This window comes from Lepidochelys kempii, chromosome 24 (assembly GCF_965140265.1).
Source record: "Lepidochelys kempii isolate rLepKem1 chromosome 24, rLepKem1.hap2, whole genome shotgun sequence".
NCBI classification, from domain to species: domain Eukaryota; kingdom Metazoa; phylum Chordata; order Testudines; family Cheloniidae; genus Lepidochelys; species Lepidochelys kempii.
The window spans coordinates 14,750,897-14,772,151 of record NC_133279.1 but is presented as its reverse complement, the minus strand read 5'-3'; the positions used below and the strand labels follow the sequence as shown (position 1 = coordinate 14,772,151).

Sequence of the window (21,255 nt, the reverse complement as noted above, 5' to 3'; positions counted from 1 at the left end):
GGAAAAAAACGATTTTTTGAGTGGGGACATGGGTACAATTTCTAGAACAGAGTTGATCAAAATGGACATGAAAGAAAATCGTGATACTGCTGACAATTTTTCAGAATTTTTTTTTTTTAAAAGTCTGTTCTTCAAAACAAACAAAAAGCTTTTCATTCTTAAACAAGTCAACAGCGTCTCTGTGGAGACAACGATCTGATCAGGCACTTGAGCATGGGATTCACAAAGGTATTTAGACAACTAACTACCATGGATTTCAATGGAGGCTCAGCGCCTAAATCCCTTTGTGAATCCCACCCAGAGTAACCTGCCAGTTCAACACATACTGCAAGCAACTGCTCCTATGAACATAGGCGGACAACCATTGAATTACGTAGTGAATCATCCTGGCCTAATTTGTCAAAAGTGACTGCTGGTTTTAGCTGACACTCGCTGTGTTCATGTCAAGGGGGATGTTGGCCCCTTACTGAAACATGGTGGGGTTTTTTGGTTGACTCTCTTCCAATCCCAAGAGACATGGGAAGCGCCGAGAAAGGGTCTGGGTCCCGAGACGGACAGATCCCCAGGGTCACTGGGGAGAGGCTAGCACTCCCTTGGAAATGTGTGAGACATGCAAGATCTGCCCAGCAATCCTGAGAGATTTGGTCCCTGTGTGCTGGCCTGTGCAGGATTCACCTCGGGGAGACATTCCTAGGGTGGGGTGGGGGTGAATACTGGGCTGTGAGGGTGGCCAGAGAGTCTGTGCGTTGGAAGGGATGGATCAGCCCGAATCCTGAAGGAAGCAGGAGGGATCCATCTGGATCATGGGGCATTTATGTTACCAGTGGACTCATTCCAGCTCCGCAAACAGCATGAGTCAGTCCTGAGCAGGGAGACGCCCAGTTGCTGCTGCAAGCAGGGTGGATTTCTGAGCTCGGGAAAGTGAAAATAACCCAGTAGCAGTGTCCAGAGGGAGCCATGGCCGCAGAGAACCCCGTGGACCGTCTCCAGGATGAAGCTAGCTGCCCCATCTGTGGGAAGTATTTTAAAGACCCAGTGGTTATAGACTGTGGGCACAGTTTCTGCCGAGCCTGCATCAACCAGTGCTGGGAGAGTCAGGATACAAGCTTCTCCTGTCCTCAGTGCAGAGAAACCACTCAGCAGAGAAACCTGAGGCCAAACCGGCCCCTGGCGAATGTCCTCGAACTAGCCAAACGGCTGAGTCTACAGGTGATGAAGGATGCAGGAGGGGAGAGCGCGTGTGGCGAGCACCGGGAGCCTCTCAAACTGTTCTGTGAAGAGGACCAAACCCTGATCTGCGTGGTGTGCGACAGATCCCGGGCTCACAGAGCTCACACAGCAGTTCCCATAGAGGAGGCTGCCCAGGAGTACAAGGTAGGGAAGCACTGGCCAGTCTAATTCATTCAAATTGAATTTTAATGACAGGGTAATTTCAACCCAATTTACGGGTCAGACGCAATCTCTCTCCCTGACAGCTTTTGCTGTAACTGCACCCTTATGCGCTGTAAAGCCAAGAGGCTGGATGTGGGCAACGTCTCTTTGACACCATTTCCAAACCACTTCCCACTGGGGAAATAAGGCAACTTCCCCCTCAAATGAACCGGGGAAAGGATCCAAGAGGTTTAAGTCACAGAAGTTGCAGGCCGATCTCCATCAGCATGTTGTCCTCAGATCGGAGCAGAGGAAGTTACAAGCTGCTATTTTTATAACGGATGTGTATTGTCGTCTGCATTATCGCGGTTCTTTGCATCCCAGCAGCCCCTCCAGACCCCAAACAAGACCTGACCTTGACTGCGCTGGGCCCCGCACAAAACACAGCGAGGGACAATCCCTGCCCTAAGCAGTTTAAAGCTAACCAGACAAGACAGCCAAGAATGGGAGGGGAAACAGAAGCAGGGACTTGCCCAGGGTCACCGGCAGAGCTGTGAACAGAACCCAGCTTTCCCCAGGCCCAAACCAGGGCCCTAATCACAAGGCCATGCTGCCTCCCCAGCAGCGCTAAGCAGTGACAAAGTGCAGCCATTAAGAGGGAAAAGACTCCTTGCTAAAGGCTCCAGGCCCAGCAGGGAGATGAAGTTTCCCACTGGGATTCTACGTTCCCATGTTGCCCCATGAGTGATTACACTCAGCTGCCGGCCGTACTAGAGGAGATCGCAGTGCTAAACATTGTGTGGACCCCAAGTAACTGGCATTCACACAGAAAGGGGGTCCAGACAGCTCCCCAGAGGCCACTGCGAATGAAAGGGTTTGGGACACCATAGACCAACTTCTCACAACACAAATCACCACGGCCAGTGGGCTTTGCCCTAGTGCTTAGACCAGTCCAATCCCCAGGGGTTCAGGGCTGAAATTCAGAGGGAGCTGAGCTCCTGTGAGCATCCAAGACCGTATTTCTAATCCTGGTGGCTTCTGGGGTTTGTATCACACTTTGTTAGTTAAACTATCTAAAAAAATTGATTTTTGATTCACCACCCTGTGACTCCAGCTTTCTCCACTGGTTTAAGTCAGTCCAAATAATTCTAAACTGCCCGAATATAAACCACTGCCAGTCTCCATGAATGAGAATTCATTTCCTTGGTGTCCCTCATGTCATAAACCTAGTAAGGCCGTGTAGCAAGGTTGAGACTCGCTGGCACAGCACCTCCTGCTGGTCATTTTGGGAATTAGCTCTTGTCCAGCCCAGAACACCCTCAGCGGGACAGTGGCTCACCTGCCTGAAGACCTCCATGTCTCTCCTGGACCCCAGTACCCCTTTACCTCAGGGTTCTGCCCCAGCAGTAACCCACAGTCTGGGTCTCCCCTCCCAGGGGAACCCCCAACCCTCTAAACCCACCTTGCCTCAGTGGCTACTGCCAGCCATCATCTAGCCCCGCTCACTGGGGCAGACCGTAGTCTGTAATAGCTACTCATCATTGGCAGTGGGGTAGGACCAGCTGCCTCTGCCTATCCCCGGGCTGCCCCTCTGCATCCCCAGTAGGCTTTGCACAAGGCCTGCAGTCGGGGGAGTTACCAGGCTGGAGCTGGCCGTGGCCAGCCTCAGGTGCCCTTCTCTCCAGAGCTAGAGAGAAACTACCTCAGTACCTGGCTCACCTCCCTTTTATAGGGCCAGGTGTGGCCTGATTGGGGCATGGCCTCAGCTGTGGCTGCTTCCCCAATCAGCCTAGCCTTTCACAGGAGCGGGGTGAGTGCCCCGCTACAGGCCGACAGTCACCGACTGAGTACTGGGTGGAAAACACCCACTACACACATGCTCTCAACCCTCGGAATGGAACCAGCCAACTTATTTCGGTTTCTCCAGGGAAAGATTCAGGCCCATTTGGAGACTCTGAGGGAAGAGAGAGAGAAGCTGCTGGGATTTAAAGTGACTGGCGAGGGGAAAAGCCAGGAGTACCTGGTAGGTGCCCGCTGCTATTAACCCCGCAGGGACTTGCGATGGGAGGTGTGTTTGTAGGCCTATTGCTCTGTGGCCTTGGGGAATGCGGGCTAGTGTGTGTTGCTCCATGACCATGGATTGCTGTGTTGGATTCCTGTGTGTGCACTCACATACACAGGGCCTGAGAAGTCCTTTCCCAGGATCAGGACCGTCTCATATGCCTCAGACTCTAAGCTCCCATTCCAAATTAATGAGTTAATTTTCTAGCCCTTGTGGCTTTCATAAATCTCCCCCCCCAGCTGAACTGACTAGACCCCAGGCAGGCTGTCTGCCGCCTGCAGGCATTTCTCGTATTGTTGAATTGTTTCATTCTTTTTTCTCCCCTGGCATCTCTGTTAATGTAGGGCTGAGTCCTGCCTCCTGCTGCTCTGGATCAGGATTGACTTAGGCCTCTGATAACACACTGTCCTGCCCATGTCAGACATAGGTGCAGGAAGTAGGGGTGCAGAGGGTGCTGCAGCACCCCCAGGCTTTGCGCCCCACACCGGGGTCCCGGCCACCAGCCCGAGCCCGGGGGCCCCGCTGCCACCCGGGATCCCGGCCGCCGGCCCCGTGCCTGGAGCTCTGCAGCCGCCCCCAGCTGTGGTCCCAACCTGGGGCAGTGAGGGGCTCGAACAGGGACAAGGGGGGGCGCAGCTCAACACCCCCACCCTAGAAATAGTTCCAGCGCCACTGATGTCATAGAATCATAGAATATCAGGGTTGGAAGGGACCTCAGGAGGTCATCTAGCCCAACCCCCTGCTCGAAGCAGGACCAATCCCCAATTAAATCATCCCAGCCAGGGCTTTGTCAAGCCTGACCTTAAAAACCTCTAAGGAAGGAGATTCTACCACCTCCCTAGGTAACGCATTCCAGTGTTTCACCACCCTCCTAGTGAAAAAGTTTTTCCTAATATCCAATCTAAACCTCCCCCACTGCAACTTGAGACCATTACTCCTTGTCCTGTCCTCTTCCACCACTGAGAATAGTCTAGAACCATCCTCTCTGGAACCACCTCTCAGGTAGTTGAAAGCAGCTATCAAATCCCCCCTCATTCTTCTCTTCTGCAGACTAAACAATCCCAGTTCCCTCAGCCTCTCCTCATAAGTCATGTGTTCCAGACCCCTAATCATTTTTGTTGCCCTTCACTGGACTCTTTCCAATTTATCCACATCCTTCTTGTAGTGTGGGGCCCAAAACTGGACACAGTACTCCAGATGAGGCCTCACCAATGTCGAATAGAGGGGGACGATCACGTCCCTCGATCTGCTCGCTATGCCCCTACTTATACATCCCAAAATGCCATTGGCCTTCTTAGCAACAAGGGCACACTGCTGACTCATATCCAGCTTCTCGTCCACTGTCACCCCTAGGTCCTTTTCCGCAGAACTGCTGCCTAGCCATTCGGTCCCTAGTCTGTAGCTGTGCATTGGGTTCTTCCGTCCTAAGTGCAGGACCCTGCACTTATCCTTATTGAACCTCATCAGATTTCTTTTGGCCCAATCCTCCAATTTGTCTAGGTCCCTCTGTATCCTATCCCTGCCCTCCAGCATATCTACCACTCCTCCCAGTTTAGTATCATCCGCAAATTTGCTGAGAGTGCAATCCACACCATCCTCCAGATCATTTATCAAGATATTGAACAAAACCGGCCCCAGGACCGACCCCTGGGGCACTCCACTTGACACCGGCTGCCAACTAGACATGAAGCCATTGATCACTACCCGTTGAGCCCGACAATCTAGCCAACTTTCTACCCACCTTATAGTGCATTCATCCAGCCCATACTTCTTTAACTTGCTGACAAGAATACTGTGGGAGACCGTGTCAAAAGCTTTGCTAAAGTCAAGATACAATACATCCACTGCTTTCCCTTCATCCACAGAACCAGTAATCTCATCATAGAAGGCAATTAGATTAGTCAGGCATGACCTTCCCTTGGTGAATCCATGCTGACTGTTTCTGATCACTTTCCTCTCATGTAAGTGCTTCAGGATTGATTCTTTGAGGACCTGCTCCATGATTTTTCTGGGGACTGAAGTGAGGCTGACTGGTCTGTAGTTCCCAGGATCCTCCTTCTTCCCTTTTTTAAAGATTGGCACTACATTAGCCTTTTTCCAGTCATCCGGGACTTCCCCTGTTCGCCACCAGTTTTCAAAGATAATGGCCAATGGCTCTGGAATCACAGCCGCCAGTTCCTTTAGCACTCTCGGATGCAACTCGTCCGGCCTCATGGACTTGTGCACGTCCAGTTTTTCTAAATAGTCCCTAACCACCTCTTTCTCCACAGAGGGCTGGCCATCTATTCCTCATGTTGTGATGTCCAGTCTGGGAGCTGACCTTGTTCGTGAAGACAGAGGCAAACAAAGCATTGAGTACATTAGCTTTTTCCACATCCTCTGTCACTAGGTTGCCTCCCTCATTCATTAAGGGGCCCACACTTTCCTTGGCTTTCTTCTTGTTTCCAACATACCTGAAGAAACCCTTCTTGTTACTCTTAACATCTCTTGCTAGCTGCAGCTCCAGGTGCAATTTGGCCCTCCTAATTTCTACATGCCCGAGCAATATTTTTATATTCTTCCCTGGTCATATGTCCAACCTTCCACTTCTTGTAAGCTTCTTTTTTATGCTTAAGATCCGCTAGGATTTCACCGTTAAGCCAAGCTGGTCGCCTGCCATATTTACTATTCTTTCGACTCATCGGGATGGTTTGTCCCTGTAACCTCAACAGGGATTCCTTGAAATACAGCCAGCTCTCCTGGACTCCTTTCCCCTTCATGTTAGTCCCCTACCCATCCGTTCCCTGAGGGAGTCGAAGTCTGCTTTCCTAAAGTCCAGGGTCCGTATCCTGCTGCTTACCTTTCTTTCCTGTGTCAGGATCCTGAACTCAACCAACTCATGGTCACTGCCTCCCAGATTCCCATCCACTTTTGCTTCCCCCACTAATTCTTCCTGGTTTGTGAGCAGCAGGTCAAGAAAAGCTCCCCCCCTAGTTGGCTCCTCTAGCACTTGCACCAGGAAATTGTCCCCTACGCTTTCCAAAAACTTCTTGGATTGTCTATGCACCGCTGTATTGCTCTCCCAGCAGATATCAGGAAAATTAAAGTCACCCATGAGAACCAGGGCGTGCGATCTAGTAGCTTCTGCGAGCTGCTGGATGAAAGCCTCATCTACCTCATCCCCCTGGTCCGGTGGTCTATAGCAGACTCCCACCACTACATCACTCTTGTTTCTCACACTTCTAAACTTAATCCAGAGACACTCAGGTTTTTCTGCAGTTTCATACCAGAGCTCTGAGCAGTCATACTGCTCCCTTACATACAGTGCTACTCCCCCACCTTTTCTGCCTTGCCTGTCCTTCCTGAACAGTTTATAACCATCCATGACAGTACTCCAGTCATGTGAGTTATCCCACCAAGTCTCTGTTATTCCAATCACGTCATAATTCCTTGACATCACCAGGACCTCCAGTTCTCCCTGCTTGTTTCCAAGGCTTTGTGCATTCGTATATAAGCACTTGAGATAACCTGCTGATCGCCCCTCATTCTCAGTATGAGGCAGGAGCCCTCCCCTCACAGACATTCCTGCCTGAGCTTCCTCCCGGTATCCCGCTTTCCCACTTACCTCAGGGCTTTGGTCTCCTTCCCCCGGTGAACCTAGTTTAAAGCCCTCCTCACTAGGTTAGCCAGCCTGCTCGCAAAGATGCTCTTCCCTCTCTTCGTAAGGTGGAGCCTGTCTCTGCCCAGCACTCCTCCTTCATGGAACACCATCCCATGGTCAAAGAATCCAAAGCCTTCTCTCCGACACCACCTGCGTAGCCATTCGTTGACTTCCACGATTCGACGGTCCCTACCCAGGCCTTTTCCTTCCACGGGGAGGATGGACGAGAACACCACTTGCGCCTCAAACTCCTTTATCCTTCTTCCCAGAGCCATGTAGTCCGCAGTCATTAAGATCCGCTCAAGGTCATTCTTGGCAGTATCATTGGTGCCCACGTGGAGAAGCAGGAAGGGGTAGCGATCCGAGGTCTTGATGAGTCTCGGCAGTCTCTCTGTCACATCGCGAATCTTAGCCCCCGGCAAGCAGCAGACTTCTCGGTTTTCTCGGTCAGGGCGGCAGATAGATGACTCAGTCCCCCAGAGTAGAGAGTCCCCGACCACCACCACCCGCCTCCTTCTCTTGGGAGTGGTGGTCGTGGAACCCCCCATCTCAGGACAGCGCATCTCATGCCTTCCAACCAGCGGAGTCTCCTGCTTTCTCCCCCCAGACATATCATCTGGTCCACTCTCCGCAATGGTACCTGTGGAGAGAACATGAAAGCGGTTAGTTACCTATGTCCACGTTGCTGGAACCCGGACATTCCCCCTTCTTCTTCTGGAGGTCACATGTTGCCAAGCTTCTTCACTGGCCTCTTGGCTCCGCTGTGCAACCTGCTCTAAATCTTTAGAGCTTTGTGCCCATAGAAGCATATCCTGACTTTTGTCCAGAAAATCCTCCGTTTCTCGTATGCAACGCAGGGTCGTTATCTGTTGCTCCAGACCTTCAATCTTCCCTTCCAGTATGGAGACCAGCTTGCACTTTGTACACACAAAGTCGCTTCTGTCCTATGGAAGAAAGACAAACATGGCACATCCAGTGCAGGTCACAACAGCTTAACCCCCCCCTTCCATATCACCTTCTTACTATGAGCTTCCTCAGAGAAGTTGGCAAGATGTAAGCCTCACTGGGCTCACTCCAGGCGAACTCCCAGGCAAACTCCTGCTGTGTGCTGCTCTGCTGGTTTGCCGCCGCTCAGCTGGTTTGCGAAACTCTGGCTATTTTTAAACAGCCAGGCTCCCCTGAAACAAACAAACAGACAGCCCCAGTGCCCGCCCCCTTATCAGACATGGAAATATCCCATTAAGAGATATTAGGAACAAATGGGAAGGTTTAGAAAATCCTCTCTCTAGTAACTGCAGTGTTAGTGACGTGTCAGCCATCACAGAGTTTGTAAAGAAATTCTCTCTCACGCAGCACTCTGTGAAAGGACCCTAGGCTCCCTCTATGTCACTTCCTTTTTTAAAAACACAGCTACAGACACAAACCGAGAGGCAGAAGATTGTGGACGAATTTCAGCAACTGAGGAAGTTCCTGGAGGAACAAGAGCGACGTCTGCTGGCCCAGCTGGAAAACCTGGAAAAGGAGATTGTGAAGATACAGAATGAAAATGTCACTAAACTCTCTGAGGGGATTTCCTGTCTCAGTGACCTGATTAGTGAGATGGAGGGGAAGTGTCAGAAGCCAGCGAGTGAATTCCTGCAGGTGAGACTGAGTTAAAACTATCCCAAAGCCCAACACAACTCCTGAATCATGGGCACTGGTGTCCAGCAGTCAGAGATCACGGTGTAACTCAGTGTGCGCATTCATGAAATGTGAATTATTGTTTCTCTTGCAAGGGTTACAGATTCATTTATGTTAGAGATTACATTAAATCAGCCAATGCACGGCCCCGGGGCCAGGGCAGTGCCTCTTTTCCCCAGAGCTGCAAAATCCCTTTCCTGAGTACCCCAGGGTGCGCCATGAGCGATTGAGTTTGTTTTCTCTCTCTCTCTTCCCTCTAGGATGTCAGACGCACCTTGAGCAGGTACGTGGCTCTCACTCACTCCCCGTTGTGCTTCACAGTGCTGGGAAAGGGCTTGGAGACCATGTTAACAACACATCTCCCCAAAGTTCTCCAGCAAAATTTGTGTGACAGGGTCACATTTTGCATACAAGTCTCTGAGATGAACTTAATCCTGAGGGTCTATCCTTCTATACAAGACTCTGGAACTATCTAGTCAGTGGGAAAGACTGACCTAAAGGATTTCCTAGATATGATACATCCCTGGGGACTGGCTGCCTCAGGATTCTGGGGGTAGAATATGGGCCTTTCACCTCTAGGGCACGGGGTACAATCATGCCCTGGTCAGCAGGAATCAAGATTCTTTCGCACCCGAGGACTGTTTGGAGTTCTGTGTGGAATGAGCTGATTTCCGTGGAGCTGAGGTCTCAGTCTACTGCCTGGAAGAAAGATCCCATAACACTCAGTGCAAGAAATATGGGAACATACCAGTATTAGTGCATGGAGGTCAAGGAGAGAACTGGCCCTGGAGACTCGATTCCTCTTTTATCCTCAGATCTGCTCTCTGCAGGCCAGAGTTGAAGAATATTAATGGGGCCTTTGGCCTGTGCTGCCCCTGCTCTGAGGCTGGGAGAAGCAGAGGAATTCTAACTCCAGGTCCTTCAGAGCAGCAACTTCCACTAGAAAGGGATGATAACGAATCAGTAAATGCAATAGAATAATGTGAAATTCTCTCTTTCCAGGTGTGAGATGGGGAAGTTCCAGAAGCCAGTGGGGCTTTCTGCTGAGCTGGAAAAGAGATTCAGCGATTTCTCTCAGAAAAATTTTGCTCTACCAGAGACTATGAAGAAGTTCAAAGGTACCAAGAAGGAATCTCGGAGGAGAAATCGGAGTGTGTCTCTGGGACTGTGGGTGGAGTTAGTCAGTTGGTTCGTTATTCCAGTGTGTATCTATTTAATAAAAAACAGAAAGTAGAGAAACTGAACGTATGTAGTAGGGACCCAGGCAACAGGATGTCTCAGTTTGATTCACTCGATGAGCTTTGGTAAAATCACTCAGATGAAAATATAGCAAGAGCTGGGTGCCTCAGTTTCTCTCTCCCAACTACAGGGTGGGTGAATCACTCCAGGACAGAAACCTCTCGTGCTCAAGGAGCGTTCCTTGCTGGGTGGTTGGGAACAGAGTGGGGTTGCTGAGGGCAGGGTGGAGCAGGGATAGAGGGGTGTGACCAGGGGAAAGCTGTGCCTTTGATACTCAGCCCCCTGGCAACGCCACACAGCAGTCACTGAAACAGGGATGCCACTCGGGCTGGGCCACAAGGCTTCCCTAGCCTGTGCTAAAGTCTGCACCAGCCTCTGCAGCCACTGAATAGGGGAACCACAAGCTGCGTCCCCCATCACTTTACCAACACAGGGGTGAATCAGGCCCATTGAGCCAACCCTCTCCTTGCCTCGGTTTCCACAGCTATAAAATGATTTTATTATTATTCATTTTTACATCTAAGGAGGATGAGGGCCCCACTGTGCTGAGCTCTGTACAGATACTGAGTAAATCGATCCAAAGAGCTTGCAATTCAGGGCCCTAAGCCTGCAAAATCTCATTCATGTCCAATGAGCCCAGGACTGTAAAGTTGCTTTCATAGAATCATAGACGATTAGGGTTGGAAGAGACCTCAGGAGGTCATCTAGTCCAATCCCCTGCTCAAAGCAGGACCAACCCCAACTAAATTATCCCAGCCAGGGCTTTGTCAAGCCTGACCTTAAAAATATCTAAGGAAGGAGATTCCACCACCTCCCTAGGTAACCCATTCCAGTGCTTCACCAGCCTCCTAGTGAAACAGTGTTTTCTAATATCCAACCTAGACATCCCTCACTGCAACTTGAGACCATTGCTCCTTGTTCTGTCATGCTAAACTCTTTGCAGGATCTGGGCCTAGGTTACGACAACATGCAAAAGGAGAATGAGACAACCCAACTGGGCTCTGGAGGATGAGTGAACAGGAAATCTATCTTCCACATAATATATCCTTGGGTGTTTTTGAGGGTTAATGGACATTGGTTCAGTTGATTTGAGATGCCTGAACAAAAGAGAAAATAGAATGTTTCAGATTAGCTTTTATTAAAGATCTGGGAGTGTCTCTGTCTCTCCAAATTTTTCTCTTGTGTAATTAAAACAAAGTTATGTCAGTTAAGAATGGGGATGTCACTATAAAGAGAACAGCATGAAATCTCATCTCTTTTATCCTTTCCCCCTCCAGACATGCTGCGCTCTGAACTGGAGGTAAAAAGAGGGAAATCCCTGGGATCAGACAGACCAGGTGAGATTTCACGTGGAGATTATCTTTAAATGAAGAGGAAAATCCCATGAAAACATTTTCATGAACTTGTAGCTCAAGTTCCCAATGAAACCAACCCTGACCACGACACTCCCCCTAAAACTAAAAATACAAACATGAAATACTGAAGAGATCCCAAGCAAATGTCAAACAAACAATCCTGACTCTAGCCTGGGTGCTGAGTTCATGCCCATGCCGATGAAGAGAAATACTCTCTCGCCTACACACAAAGGGCCTTAACGCTGACCCTGGCTTTTCCAGGCACATCCACATGCCTTTGAAATATTCAGTTGAGAGGGTTGCCACATTCCTCTCCTTTCCCCTGAGTGAGGGTGGGGCTCTCTCCCGTTGCTCCTCACCAACATTCCTACCTTTCTTTTCAGCAGGGCTGGGCTGAGCTCTCCCCTTTGAACTGCTCATTTCTCCCTCTGATGCTGGTACCTCCTCCCTTCTCTCTCGGCTGGAGAAGGAGCTACCCCTCCCAAGGCCACCTCCTCTTCACCACTCTCTGGCCTTGAGAGGTTCTTCTCTAATATCCCTTCCCTTCACTTCTCCCAGGCTAGTGAGAAGAGCTGCCAGGACGGGCTCAGCACACACTTCCCCCTGGGGTTTATATCTGTTGCCTCCCTCCTCTTACTCCCCTCCCTGCAACTTCAGGTTTTGACCTTCCTCTAATCCTGAGAGAGAAGCAGCCCCAGCAGGAAGATGCAGCCGGGAACCAGGGAGAGAGGCAGTTTCTGAAGCCACCATAGCAGCTCCTGCAGCCAGGGGGAGGAACTGTCTGGGCATCTCTGCTTGGCCTCATGCACTCAAGTACCAAGTATCGACCCTGAGTTGCATCAGAGAAAATGGAGATTTTCTGGAGAGAAGCCAGCTTTGGCACTGCAGGCACAGCATGCTGAAGAATCAGAGAGAGCCGTGCAGAACGGGGAAGAAAACTGGCAGCATGTGACCTCCAGAAGAAGAAAGAAGAGAACCCATGTACCCGCAATGCAGATAGAGGTAAGGAAACATTTTCAGGCTGTCTGCACAGGTACTATGGCGGAGAACGACTTGGAAGAGTTATCAGAGGGAAGGGATCAGAAGGAGATCCCATCGAACAGAGGGCATGGGATGCATTGTCCTAGGGATGGGAGATCCCTGATCACCACTCCCAAGAGAAGACAGGTGGTGGTGGTCGGGGACTCCCTCCTAAGGGGGATGGAGTCATCCATCTGCCGTCCAGACCGGGAGACTCGAGCAGTGTGCTGCTTGCCTGGAGCTAGAATTCAGGATGTGACAAAGTGTCTGCTGAGACTGATCAAGCCCTCGGACCTCTACCCCTTCCTCCTTCTCCACATGGGCACCAATGATACTGCCAAGAATAACCTCGAGATGGTCACTGCAGACTACATGGCTCTGGGAAGAAGGATAAGGCGCAAGTCATGTTCTCGTCCATCTGCCCTGGAGAAGGAAAAGGCCTAGGTAGGGACCGTCGAATTGTGGAGGTAAATGCATGGTTATGCAGGTGGTGTCGGAGAGAGGGCTTTGGATTCTTCGACCATGGGATGTCGTTCCAGGAAGAAGGATTGCTAGGAAGAGATGGGATCCATGTAACAAAGAGAGGGAAGAGCATCTTCTCAGGCAGGCTTGCTAACCTAGTTAGGAGGGCTTCAAACTAAGTTTGCCAGGGAATGGAGACCTAAGCCCAGAGGTAAGTGGGGAAGTGGGATACCGGGAGGAAACACAAGGAGGAGGGTGCAACAGGGGAGGCCTCCTGATTCATATTGAGAAAGCGGAGCAATCGGCTAGTTATCTTAGGTGCCTGTACATGAACGCAAGAAGCCTGGGAAACAAGCAGGGAGAACTGGAAGTCCTGGCACAGTCAAAGAACTATGATGTGATTGGAATAACAGAGACTTGGTGGGGTAACTAACATGACTGGAGCACTGTCGTGGATGGTATAAGCTGTTCAGGAAGGACAGGTGCGGGGAAAAGATGGAGGAGTTGCATTGTATGTAAGAGAGCAGTCTGATTGCCCAGAGCTCCAGTATGAAACTGGAGAAAAGCCTGTTGAGAGTCTTTGGGTTAAGTTTAGAGGCGAGAGCAACAAGGGTGATGTCATGGTGGGCGTGTGCTATAGGCCACCAGACCAGGAGGATGAGGTAGACGAGGCTTTCTTCAGACAACAACAGGAGTTTCCACATGACAGGCCCTGGTTCTCATGGGGGACTTCAGTCACCCTGCCGTCTGCTGGGAGAGCAATACAGCAGTGCACAGACAATCTAGGAGGTTTTTGGAGAGTGTTGGGGACAACTTCCTGGTGCAAGTGCTGGAGGAACCAACTATGGGCTGTGCTCCTCTTGACCTGCTGCTCACAAACACGGAAGAATTGGTAAGGGAAACAGAAGTGGGTGGCAACCTGGGCAGCAGTGACCATGAGATGGTTGAGTTCAGGATCCTCACAAAAGGAAGAAAGGAGAGCAGCAGAATACGGTCCCTGGACTTCAGAAAAGCAGACTTAGACTCCTACAGGGAACTGATGGGCAGGATCCCCTGGGAGGCTAATATGAGGGGGCAAGGAGTCCAGGAGAGTTGGCTGTATTTTAAAGAAGCCTTATTGAGGGTGCAGGAACAAACCATCCCGATGTGCAGAAAGAATAGCAAATATGGCAGGTGACCAGCTTGGCTTAACAGTGAAATCCTTGCTGATCTTAAACACAAAATGGAAGCTTACAAGAAGTGGAAGATTGGACAGATGACTAGGGCGGAGTATGAAAATATTGCTCGGGCATGCAGGGGTGTAATCAGGAAGGCCAAATCACACCTGGAGTTGCAGCTAGCAAGAGATGTTAAGAGTAACAAGAAGGGTTTCTACAGGTATGTTAGCAACAAGAAGGTGGTCAAGGAAAGTGTGGGCCCCTTACTGAATGGGGGAGGCAACCTAGTGACAGAGGATGTGGACAAAGCTGAAATACTCAATGCTTTTTTTTGCCTCGGTTTTCACAGACAAGGTCAGCTCCCAGACTGCTGCACTGGGCAGCACAGTATGGGGAGGAGGTGAGCAGCCCTCTGTGGAGAAAGAGCAGGTTAAGGACTAATTAGAAACGCTGGACATGCACAAGTCCATGGGGCTGGATGAAATGCGTCCGAGGGTGCTGAGGGAGTTGGCGGATGTGATTGCAGAGCCATTGGCCATTATCTTTGAAAACTCGTGGTGATCGGGGGAGGTCCCGGATGACTGGAAAAAGGCTAATGTAGTGCCCATCTTTAAAAAAGGGAAGGAGGAGGATCCGGGGAACTACAGGCCAGTCAGCCTCGCCTCAGTCCCTGGAACAATCATGGAGCAGGTCCTCAGGGAATCCATTTTGAAGCACTTGGAGGAGAGGAAAGTGATCAGGAACAGTCAGCATGGATTCACCAAGGGCAAGTCGTGCCTGACCAACCTGATTGCCTTCTATGATGAGAGAACTGGCTCTGTGGATATGGGGAAAGCAGTGGCCGTGATATATCTTGACTTTAGCAAACCTTTAGATACGGTCTCCCACAGTATTCTTGCCAGCAAGTTAAAAAAGTATGGATTGGATTAATGGACTATAAGATAGATAGAAAGCCAGCTAGATTGTCGAGCTCAACAGGTAGTGATCAATGGCTCAATGTCCAGTTGGCAGCGAGTATCAAGCGAAGTGCCCCAGGGGTCGGTCCTAGGGCCGGTTTTGTTCAACATCTTCATTAATGATCTGGATGATAGTATGGATTGCACCCTCAGAAAGTTCGTGGATGACACTAAACTGGGGGGAGAGGTAGATACGCTGGAGGGTAGGGATATGGCCCAGAGTGACCTAGAGAAACTGGAGGATTGGGTCAAAAGAAATGTGATGAGGTTCAACAAGGACAAGTGCAGAGTCCTGCACTTAGGACGGAAGAATCCCATGTACCACTACAGCTTGGGGACCGACAGGCTAAGTGGAAGTTCTGCAGAAAAGGACCTGGAGATTACAGTGGACGAGAAGCTGGATATGAGTCAATGGTGTGCCCTTGTTTCCAAAAAGGCTAATGGCATATTGGACAGCATAAGTAGGAGCATTGCCAGCAGATCGAGGGAAATGATTATTCCCCTCTATTCAGCACTGGTGAGGCCACATCTGGAGTACTGCATCCAGTTTTGGGGCCCCCACACAGAAAGGATGTGGACAAATTGGAAAGAGTCCGGCGGAGGGCAACGAAAATGATTAGGGGGCTGAGGCACCTGATTTACGAGGAGAGGCTGAGGGAACTGGGATTATTTAGTCTGCAGAAGAGAAGAGTGCGGGGGATTTGATAGCAGCCTTCAACTACCTGAAGGGGGGTTCCAAGGAGGATGGAGCTCAGCTGTTCTCCATGGTGACAGATGACAGAACAAGGAGCAATGGTCTCAAGTTGCAGTGGGGAGGTCTAGGTTGGATATTAGGAAACACTATTTCACTAGAAGGGTGGTGAAGCACTGGAATGCGTTACCTAGGGCGATGGTGGAATCTCCATCCTTAAAGGTTTTTAAGGCCCAGCTTGACAAAGCCCTGGCTGGGATGATTTAGTTGGGGTTGGTCGTGCTTTGAGCAGGGGGTTGGGACTAGATGACCTCCTAAGGTCTCTTCCAACCCTGATATTCTAGGATTCTGTGATTCACTTAGGAGGGAGAGGCAGCTCCCCAAAATGGTGTTACAATTCAGAGACCGGTTTCAGAGTAACAGCCGTGTTAGTCTGTATTCGCAAAAAGAAAAGGAGTACTTGTGGCACCTTAGAGACTAACCAATTTATTTGAGCATGAGCTTTCGTGAGCTACAGCTCACTTCATCGGATGCATGCCGTGGAAACTGCAGCAGATATTATATACACACAGAGATCATGAAACAATACCTCCTCCCACCCCACTGTCCTGCTGGTAATAGCTTATCTAAAGTGATCATCAAGTTGGGCCATTTCCAGCACAAATCCAGGTTTTCTCACCCTCCACCCCCCTACACACAAACTCACTCTCCTGCTGGTGATAGCCCATCCAAAGTGACCACTCTCCCTACAATGTGCATGATAATCAAGGTGGGCCATTTCCAGCACAAATCCAGGTTCTCTCACCCCCCTCCAATGTCGGGGGGGGGGGGTAGGAAAAAACAAGGGGAAATAGGCTACCTTGCATAATGACTTAGCCACTCCCAGTCTCTATTTAAGCCTAAATGAATAGTATCCAATTTGCAAATGAATTCCAATTCAGCAGTTTCTCGCTGGAGTCTACCTAATCTCTTCCACCCTTTTCCCCTCCAGATTCTTTGCCATCTGAGCTAGAGCAGGGAAGGGGAGGATCTCTGGGTGCTCAGCCAAAGGGTAAGCTCTGGTGGAGACTTTCCTTCGATTAACTGAAAATTCCCATGAAAACAACTCTCCCACGCACCAATAACCAGACTCTCTCATTGGCCAGCATCCGAAACTTCTTATTTGTGGCCTGGTCATTTGTACTGACATTGATGTGTCTGTCTAATATTATGATCAGTGCGATCAGTAGAGAAATCTCTCTCCTCATGGCTGTCACATCCTTCCCCTTTTCACCTGGGGGAGAGACTCTCCCCATGGCTCTTCTCCAGCATCCCACCTTTCCTTTGGGCAGGACTTGGCTTTCTCATTGAAGCTGCTTTGTGGATTGGGGAGATGCTGTCTCTCTAATGACAGGTTTCAGAGTAGCAGCCGTGTTAGCCTGTATTCGCAAAAAGAAAAGGAGGACTTGTGGCACCTTAGAGACTAACCAATTTATTTGAGCATAAGCTTTCGTGAGCTACAGCTCACTTCATTGGATGCAGTCAGTGGAAAATACAGTGGGGAGATTTATCTACACAGAGAACATGTACACACTGTAAGGAGAGTGATCACTTAAGATGAGCTATTACCAGCAGGAGAGCGGGCTGGGGGAGGGGGAGGGGGACGATTTTTTGTAGTGATAATCAAGGTGGGCCATTTCCAGCAGTTGACAAGAATGTCTGAGGAACAGTGGGGGGTAGAGGGGGTGAAATAAACATGGGGAAATAGTTTTACTTTGTGTAATGACCCATCCACTCCCAGTCTCCATTCAAACCTAAGTTAATTGTATCCAGTTTGCAAATTAATTCCAATTCAGCAGTCTCTCCTTGGAGTCTGTTTCTGAAGTTTTTTTGTTGAAATATTGCCACTTTTAGGTCTGTAATCGAGTGATCAGAGAGATTGAAGTGTTCTCCAACTGGTTTTTGAATGTTATAATTCTGGACATCTGATTTGTGTCCGTTCATTCTTTTACGTAGAGACTGTCCAGTTTGACCAATGTACATGGCAGAGGGGCATTGCTGGCACATGATGGCATAGATCACATTGGTAGATGTGCAGGTGAACGAGCCTCTGATCACTCTGATCGACTTCAAAAACAGACTTCTCTTCCAGACCTCTCTTCTCTCTGGGCAGGGAAAGGGGCTGCCCCACCTAACGCCACTTCCTGCTCACTGACCTTCATTCATTGGCTCCCTTCCCAGTGCTGCGTTTTCGTCTCTGCTCCCTGGCCTGGGAGTGGAGGATGCATTTAGGGGAGGGAACTTCCCTCTGGGGTGCCAAGTTGGTACCTGCCTCCTCTGGACTCTCCTAATTAAAATCTGCAGCCTCTATAACCAAAGTAGAAGGTACAGAAGTGGTTTCCAGTATACAGGCTGAGGAACTGAAGTGACATCTCAGGTCCCCAGGGCCGAGGCAGCTTCCAGGGATCCTGGAATGTCCCAGCCAGAACGGGTCTGCTGGGGACGGAAAGACATGGTCCCAGACTCCTCCAGGGCTGAGCTCTGCTTTTAACGCTCTGATTCTCTCTCTCTCTCTCCAGCAAATGTGACTCTGGATCCAGATACGGCTCATCCCAAACTCGTCCTGTCTGAGGATCGGAAAAGTGTGAGATGGGGAGACACATGGCAGGATCTGCCCGACAATCCTGAGAGATTTGACGCTGATCCCTGTGTGCTGGGCTATGAGGGATTCACCTCAGGGATACATTCCTGGGAGGTGGAGGTGGGGGATGGATTGTTCTGGGCTGTGGGGGCGGCCAGAGAGTCTGTGAAGAGGAAGGAAGGGATCAGTTATAACCCTGAGGGCGGGATCTGGGCAGTGGAGCAGTGTTGGTGGGGTCAGTACCAGGCTCTCACCTCCCCTGTGACCCCCCTGCCCCTGAGCTGGGTCCCCAGGAGGATCCGGGTTTCACTGGACTATGAATGGGGGCAGGTGACATTTTTCAACGCTGATAACGAGACTCCGATCTTTACTTTCCCACCAGCATCTTTCAATGGGGAGAGAATCCGCCCCTGGCTCTCAGTGGGGTTGGAAACCCAGTTCAGACTGTGTCCCTGAGACGTAGGGGGAATATTCCACGGTGTATCGGCCTCTCTAGCCTCACACATACTAGTCTCCGTGACCCTGGAGGACACCAGTCTTCCGGAAGGCTCCTGGGGTCTCAGGTCCGGACTGTCAAACCACAGCGATCAGGGAGTGCTTGTGGCAGAAAAATCAATCTCATTGCCCCATGGATTGTCCCGCCTGTTTGTCACTGTCCTCTATGGTCCAGGAGGACTCCGGGGATCCTGGGTCAGACTGGGTCACTGAGATATTGGGGGAGTAGCCCTCTGGGAATTAAAAAAAAAAAGGGGGGGCTTCTCTAGCCACCATCATCCTAGTATCTATGACCCTGGAGGACTCTCAGTTGTCTAGCTTCCTGCCTCATCTTTATGACCCTGGAGGAATCCTGTCTACCCAACCCCCGATACCTCATCTCTGTGACACCTGGGAACTCCTCCCCCCACCCCACCCCCCTGCAGCCCCAGGGATGGGAAGAGGGAGGGGTGAAGGATAGCTCCTTCACCGGGGGGAGGGATAGCTCAGTGGTTTGAGCATTGGCCTGCTAAACCCAGGGTTGTGAGTTCAATCCTTGAGGGGGCCATTTAGGGATCTGAGGCAAAAATTGGGGATTGGTCCTGCTTTGAGCAGGGGGTGGGACTAGATGACCTCCTGAGGTCCCTTCCAACCCTGATATTCTATGATTATGATTCTATTAAGGACCCCTGGAGCTGCAGGAGGAGCAGATGGGCCCCAAGGGGCAGATGTGGGGGCGGCAGGGTCAGAACGGATGGAGGGACAGGAGGCAGAAGTGATGTGGGGGCTGGGGGTAGAATTAATAGCTGGCCAGGGGACAGGAAGCTGTGGAGGTGGCAGGGACACAGAGTTAATTAATTAATTAGGGTTTGGGTCCTTGGGGGAAAGATGGAGGCTCCGCACCAGCAGGAAGCCTGGGAGAAGGAGGCCCAGTGACTGAAGCGTGTGACCTCCATGCCCTCAAGGAAAGGGATGCTAGGGTGGGAAAGAGTTTGGGGTTTTCTGGAAGGGAAAAGAAAAATTAAAAGAAATAAACAGAGACGCAAGGGGGAGGTGGAGGGAGGCTGAAGTGAAGAGTGAAAGCAAAGCCATCGAGCTCAGCGGGCAGCAAGAGGTGAGAAGATAAACTCAGGGGAGAGAACTGGCAAGGTGAGGTGGAGTGGTCTGTGATCGGGAACAGAGAAGACTGAGGGGAACGCAGGGAAATAAATAGGGATGGAAAACAAGGGCCAGAGACAATGGGGTGTAAAACTGAATCAAATGAAAGAAAAGGGAGAAGAAAAGAGCATGAGAAAGGCGAGGGAGTTTTTTAAAGTGTTACTGACGGTGAGACTGGTTATGGAACTTCCCTCTCCGCTCCTTTGAAGCCTAACTTTTACTTATTGTAAATGAAGCATATTTATTCCTTGTTTATTTCCTTTTAATTTCCTAGCTGCAATTTTGAAAGGTGGTCATGGGCTTCCCCCCGGCCTTTTCCCCAATTGGTTATATTCACTCCCTCTAGCCTCACACACCCCAGTCACTATGACCCTGGAGGACTATTGTCATCCTACAGACGTTCTACTGGGCTATCTCTGTGACCTTAAATGCTACAATCTTTGTACTGTCAAACCATAGAGAACAGGGAATGATTGGGATGGAAAAGGCCATTTCCTTGCCCTGTGGCTTGTGTAGCCTGTTTTTCACTCCCCTCTATGATCAAGGAGGACTCTAGCAGGCTCTAGGGTCAGACCCTGATAGATAGGGACCCAGGTGTGGTGGAATGAAGGCAAAGGGAACAGAAAATGACAGACATATAGGAGCGTGACCGTGAGCTTAATAAATGCTGTTGAAAGTGACAGTGTCATTCATGTGATGCAGTAGATCATCAAAAGTGGAGCCATTTAAAAGTCTTTACAAATCACACTTTGCACAAATTGGGTCTGTTTCTTTTTTGATGATTAAATAATCAGTCCAAGGTAGAAGATGTCCTCACGTTGATAGTAAACAAACACAGTTCAATCCACGTAAAGTTATTTTCTGCTTGGTGTTCCTCTCATTCTGATGTGCTATTGTTGTCTTGTTGAGAACGGCTTGGATAGAACCAGGGCATTTGATTCCTCACTGACCAAACCACTTCTAGAAAAAAGCCTGAACGTTCAGACGCTGGGAGTGTGGGCATTACTAGGCGATGTATTTCTTCTACTCTCTCGGGCTTGTGCTGTCTTTCAAGAAAAAGCTTTCCTAAGGTTGTGGCCACACAATCCTGCCAAACTGTCCCTGCCCTTCCTGAACAGAATAGTTCAACTACCCAAACCGCAAAGGTTGGAAAAAATGACATTAAATTCCCTCTCCCGTATTCCAAATGGCCATAGCAAGAGGTGCTGATGTCTAGGGGTGAGTCATTGATGTATAAGCGCGCCCCATGAGACTGCCCCAATACAGAGTTCCAGTCAGTCCATTCAGGAGCTGCACGGACGGTCATTCAGGGGATTGTGTATTCAAGCACGTTGTGGGTGTTCAAGCTTCCTTTTCCCCCCTGAGCAATC

The 21,255-nt window shown here is 50.0% G+C and overlaps 1 protein-coding gene across 1 annotated transcript; it reads left to right on the top strand.

The window, feature by feature from the left end:
- The first annotated feature begins 942 nt into the window (after positions 1-942).
- On the top strand, positions 943-18,750 carry LOC140902430 (zinc finger protein RFP-like). The gene is made up of 7 exons (XM_073322488.1): positions 943-1,374; positions 3,299-3,394; positions 8,484-8,714; positions 9,014-9,036; positions 9,756-9,871; positions 11,270-11,329; positions 18,192-18,750. Exons 1-7 carry the CDS (start codon positions 958-960, stop codon positions 18,707-18,709), a joined length of 1,461 nt encoding a protein of 486 aa, XP_073178589.1. The 5' UTR covers positions 943-957; the 3' UTR covers positions 18,710-18,750.
- The last annotated feature ends 2,505 nt before the right edge of the window (positions 18,751-21,255 follow it).

What these genes read in the sequence shown, in the direction of transcription:
- LOC140902430 (XM_073322488.1), top strand. Translation starts at nt 958, where the DNA reads ATGGCCGCAGAGAACCCCGTGGACCGTCTCCAGGATGAAGCTAGCTGC. An exon ending in AGGCTGCCCAGGAGTACAAG is followed by an intron (nt 1,375 to 3,298) that starts GTAGGGAAGCAC and finishes CGGTTTCTCCAG; the next exon opens with GGAAAGATTCAGGCCCATTT. An exon ending in GTCAGACGCACCTTGAGCAG is followed by an intron (nt 9,037 to 9,755) that starts GTACGTGGCTCT and finishes CTCTCTTTCCAG; the next exon opens with GTGTGAGATGGGGAAGTTCC.